The sequence below is a fragment of the Argentina silus genome, assembly GCF_951799395.1.
Source record: "Argentina silus genome assembly, chromosome: 20".
Lineage (NCBI taxonomy): Eukaryota > Metazoa > Chordata > Actinopteri > Argentiniformes > Argentinidae > Argentina > Argentina silus.
In genome coordinates this window covers 14,622,375-14,627,374 of record NC_139674.1, presented here as the reverse complement: position 1 = coordinate 14,627,374, position 5,000 = coordinate 14,622,375, and the positions used below count along the sequence as shown (strand labels likewise).

Genomic DNA, 5,000 nt, shown 5'->3' with positions numbered 1-5,000 from the left:
TAATGGCTGCTGAGAAGTGATAACCCTTCACGGAGACAGATTAATTTACATAGAATAACAGTTCATGATTTTTTATGAGTTTCGGTGGCTACGTGGCAACGGATTTAAATGCCATAATTTCATCTAATGAAGGTGACAGTGATTTAAGTGTTGTGTGGGTTTAAAATATGAATTATTAGAATGCTCTTACTTTAATGGATGTTATTACACTTAAAGACATATTAACTCAACAAGGCAAAGACTGAACTTCCTGTAAAACCAGACCTCATCCTTTCTGTCTGTCTCTCTCTCTCCCTCCCCCCCACTCTCTTTCTCTCCCTCTCCCTCCCTCCATCTCTCTCTATCTCTCGCTCCCTCTCTCTCTCCCTCCCTCCCTCCTTCTCACTCTCTCCCTCTCCCTCCCTCCCTCCCTCTCTCTCCCTCCCCCCCTCCTCTCTCTCTCTCCCCCCCCCTCTCTCTATCTCTCCCTCCCTCTCTCTCCCTCCCTCCCTCCCTCCCTCCCTCTCTCCCTCTCCCTCCCTCCCTCCCTCCCTCCCTCCCTCTCTCTCTCAGTGTTGCAGGGCACTGTAACACTGATGAATATTCACAGAGATCGCTAGCAAGGTCTGCCATGCTAATAGGAGTGGAGACAGGAACACGACCATCTATCACCTACCACCTGTGCCCCTCCAGCTCCCACCCACATCACACTGCCACTCCACTTCAGACTCAGCATCACAATAACAAGCGTGCCACGTGACCACATAATGGCCTGCTTGGATTTTCCACGAGACAGCTAAACAGAAATGTGTGGGCTGTGGGAAATTAATGAGCTGAGCTGAGAGAGAGAGAGAGAGAGAGAGAAGGGGGGGGGGGGGGGGGGGGGGTAAGTTTTGCATTTTGGCTCCTGCAAGTCTTAACAGCAGTAAAGGCAATGATTTAGGTCTATGAGAAAAAGTATTCGTCATAGTTTGCCCTCTAGACATCCTTGTGATGTATCCCTTCATTCAGACAGATTGGGCATTCAGAGTAAGACTGATGCACCAATAAGTAAAAGCAAAGGGCACTTTTTGCATCAGTTGGCAAACGCTATTAGAATGTAATTAGATCAATACAGCAAGATGGCACCATGTCTTCGTCGAGAGATATCACCAAGGTCAAGTTCGTAGGAATATCATTCATCAGTAGGGACAATGTCCCTGTATTATACACTTGTGATACGTGACAAGTTATTTTTGAAACTGCTTTAGGACCGATTCACAAGATACTTAAGAATCGATTGTTTCTTATTTATTAGACCGCTGTAAACCATGCTACTCTCTATGAAGCATTCATCACAGTGGCCTCTTTGTGAAATAAATCCATCATCGCCACTAGATGATGCTGTAATACACTTACATAGAAGGCTACCAGGCAGTGGTCTGAGGACAAAGGTTCATCTTCATATGTCTCAATGTAGGCAAAGACAGGCAATAGATGATCGTATTTCAGTTCCAGTTACTTCACATAAATGAATGGGAGAAAAAAAAATACAATCATAAAATAAGATTAAAATAATAGACTGCATTGCAATTTAAATTAAATTGCTTTCGAAGCTCTTTCTCTAAGTGGATTTGTCTGAAATTAATTAATTGACTCAAACTGATACCCTTGGCCTTGGTCAGCGACTGGAACGCTCACCATTGGACCAGAAATAACCATGTGTAGACGCGCGTAATTACGCGCATTGGTTTCGCTCCGCACTCTACATACAGTAGGCGCTCCGCTAGTGTATGGGCGCGTTCATTCTCTGGATGCGAGAGGGGGCACAAATAGTTTTTAGGCTCCCCCTGTAGACAGCGAGCAGGGAAGTAATAGTACGTTCCGGAGCTAGAGCATTGAGCTCATTGAGCGGCGGACAATCGCAGCGAGTATCACCATCAGTACCACCGCGACACACCAAGCCTCGGCGCTCCGACCGAACCGGCCTCCCGCTCCAAACAACCAGCATCCAACACAGTCTCCGCGAGCCATGAAACAGACTCTGCTCGAACTGATGAGGATGAGCAGGATTTGCCGGATGGTACTCGCCACATGTTTGGGATCTTTTATTCTCGTCATCTTTTATTTCCAAAGTATGTTCCAGCCAGGTAGGGTTTCTCTTGTCTCTGTCTCTCAGATTTGAATGTGCTCTTTGATCTGTGACATTTTCATGCGCTGCCTTCACTGTTGACACGTCGATTGATTTGTTGTCTTGTAACGAAATTAATACATAATGAATAGGTAACCTATGGTGCGAACGCGTCATTAAAAATTGTGTAATGTTTGTCGTGTTCGCTGGCGACAAGCCCTATAGGGCGGACCGACCCGGACACTGACAGCCAATTGATTGTGTATATTATCATTGATTCGGGTGATCTCGAGGGAAACCACATTATGTGCTTTTAGACTCTGGGTGTGTTCTTGATGTCACAGGTTATCGCTGCCCTCTTCAGACCAGCAGCACCGCTGGTAGCTGTGCGCTCTATGGATGCTTTTAGTCTCCCGGCATTCAGTAGCTGGAATGGACTCAGTGCCACGGCTCCGTGCGCCAAGTTCGGGCGTACAGTAGAGGCTCTGTACGCCGAATCAAAGAGCCCTCCGTTCAGCCGCGCTAGGATCGCACTGTACAAACACCAATGCCTCAATATTGACCTACAACAGGTTTACTGTAACGCGAAATTATTTCTGAGCAACCGTAGGAGAACTGTTACATTCTCCCCATGACTGAAACTGTTTCATCTGAGGTTCTCTGCCATGGTCCAGAATGAAACAGTAACACATAAATAGAAATTGCGTGCGTGTGTGTCTGTAGTTTTTGAGGCTACATTTACTGTTTTGCCATATTTGGGAATATACTTGCCCATGTTACGACACTGTGCCGTTTTCCAACCACCACTACATCTACTGTGATAAGGGAAAGGGGCAGTCACTCACACTCCAAATAAACCATTCCTAGTCTAGTTCCCAAAACTATCATCCCGAAAAAGCAAATCGGCGTTATAGGTAATACGAGGACGCTTTTGGAAGAAAAGCGAGTAATCAGATTATGCCTGTGAGATGAAAGAAGCATTTGTTAATGTATGCCACTCCACATGCCACGCTGTAGTCTGAGTCCCTGTCTTCTCATCGTTCGGTGGAATTTCTGAGGCACCGCGTGAGTCACGGAGGAAGGCTACACTGGCAAATACGGGGTTCCCATCGCCACCGCGCAGGAATGCGTGTCATTTCTAACGAATCCTGCTAGATAAACACAGTGGAGACATGGCAATCACCGGTGACGCATGAGTCTCGCATGTCTCCTGAAAAAAAATACAAAAGACTGAAGGTTTGGGAAGCCTGCGTTTCTGGTCTTCACAGAGAGCATGGCAGATTGTGCCGTCTTATCAGAAGCCCTCATGGATTAAGTGGATATGCGGTTTGTCACCGCGGTCGTAGAGCGGATATGTGTGGTAGTGTGTTTAAAACCAAGGGACTGTGTATTTTTGATTAGAAGCTGATTATGTGGGTGAAATAGAAACTAGTCAGCACTTCTCACAAATCGTGAGATGGTGAAAAGTCATCTGAAACAGCCCGCAAGTCATGAAACAGCCCACACAAAATGTTTTTCATTTTGTGTGCATTGTTGAACTTCCTGTGAAATCCATCATGCTTTGTGTCTCTCTCTCTCTCTTTATCTCTCTCTCTCGCACGCACACACACACACACTCACTCACACTCACTCACACACACTCACTCACTCACATACACACATGCACGCACACTCACACACACACGCACACATACGCACAATGAAGTTTAACAACACAAGTGACTGTGTTGAGAGCCCCCTCCTCCCCCTCCCCCTCCCCCCCAAACTCTCACCTCCTTTTAAGCGGTCGCAACCCTTTGTAAACCAGACGGCGGGGAGAGACAGAGCGTCCTCAACCAAATCCCCTCTCTGTAGTGAAAACTGAAAAAACGCCACGGGGTGAAAGCGTTCTTCAGAAGGGCCCAAATCCCAGACCCTCTTATTAACTGCCATGTTTGCTGGCCGGCCTGTCACTGTTCCCGCTGTCGCGCGCTTCAGCGCTGTGTGTGTGTGTGTGTGTGTGTGTGTGTGTGTGAGTCAGTGAGTGCCTGTGGTTGTGCTGTCGGTGACGACCCGAGCAGACACCTCACCTCACGCCTGGGAGAGGAGGCCTGAGGTGGATGTCCTGTCTGATAGGAACACACTCAGCTTCAGCGGTAGGTTCCTTCAGCGGTAGGTTCCTTCAACGGTAGGTTCCTTCAACGGTAGGTTCCTTCAGCGGTAGGTTCCTTCAGCGGTAGGTTCCTTCAGCGGTAGGTTCCTTCTGGACCTCTGACCGGTCTCCTGTGCTCGTTGTCCGGCCAGACCGGCGCTCCTCTGCAGGGCAGCCTTTAAAGGCTCTAGCACAGGGACCGGGGAGCAGACACTCATAGGCCTGTTTAGTCTCGATTGTCTGTTTGAAAGCAGCCTCTAGGCATTTTGGAAACCCTGTGTGTGTGTGTGTGTGTGTGTGTGTGTGTGTGTGTGTGTTGTGTGTGTGTGTGTGTTGTGTGTTGTGTGTTGTGTGTGTGTGTGTGTGTGTGTGTGTGTGTGTGTGTGTGTGTGTGTGTGTTTTCTGTTTGGACAGTGTCTCTGTTCTTTGTATCCCTTTTCACCCGCGGTCCATCTCAGTGAATCATGACCCGGTCGTGCACTCCGACCTCAAAGTCACACACTCACATTTCACAGCTCCCACAATGCACCTCTGCGTCAACACCAGCCGCCCGTGGCCAGTGACAAGGCTAACTGACCTTATTTGGAACCGAGAGGATTTTATTTATTTATTTCTTTGTACCATAGTGACGAAACCTCTGAGGAGGTTGAGGAGAGGGAGGGAGTTGCTAGAGAGACAGAGCCTCACGGGGAAAAAAGGCTTGGGAAAGAGAATGAGATAGCCAGTGATGGAATTTCTTTGGGAAACTCGAAATTCCTCACTGCTGTTGGTCTGGCACAG

The 5,000-nt window shown here is 47.9% G+C and overlaps 2 protein-coding genes across 2 annotated transcripts in view; both read left to right on the top strand.

Moving 5' to 3' along the window:
• Positions 1-220, top strand: part of LOC310820453 (thioredoxin reductase 1, cytoplasmic-like) — a 6,269-nt gene extending 6,049 nt beyond the window's left edge. Inside the window, exon 14 of the mRNA XM_083692074.1 lies at positions 1-220. This exon is cut by the window's left edge and continues 483 nt beyond it. The gene's annotated coding sequence lies outside the window, so the exon portion shown is untranslated.
• Positions 221-1,990: 1,770 nt separating this feature from the next.
• The window catches only part of chst11 (carbohydrate (chondroitin 4) sulfotransferase 11), a gene marked incomplete at its 5' end in the record, with an annotated part of 41,053 nt that continues 38,043 nt past the window's right edge, over positions 1,991-5,000 (top strand). Inside the window, one exon of the mRNA XM_083692076.1 lies at positions 1,991-2,108. Coding sequence (XP_083548202.1) covers positions 1,991-2,108 — 118 coding nt within the window. The remainder of the gene's footprint in view (positions 2,109-5,000) is intronic.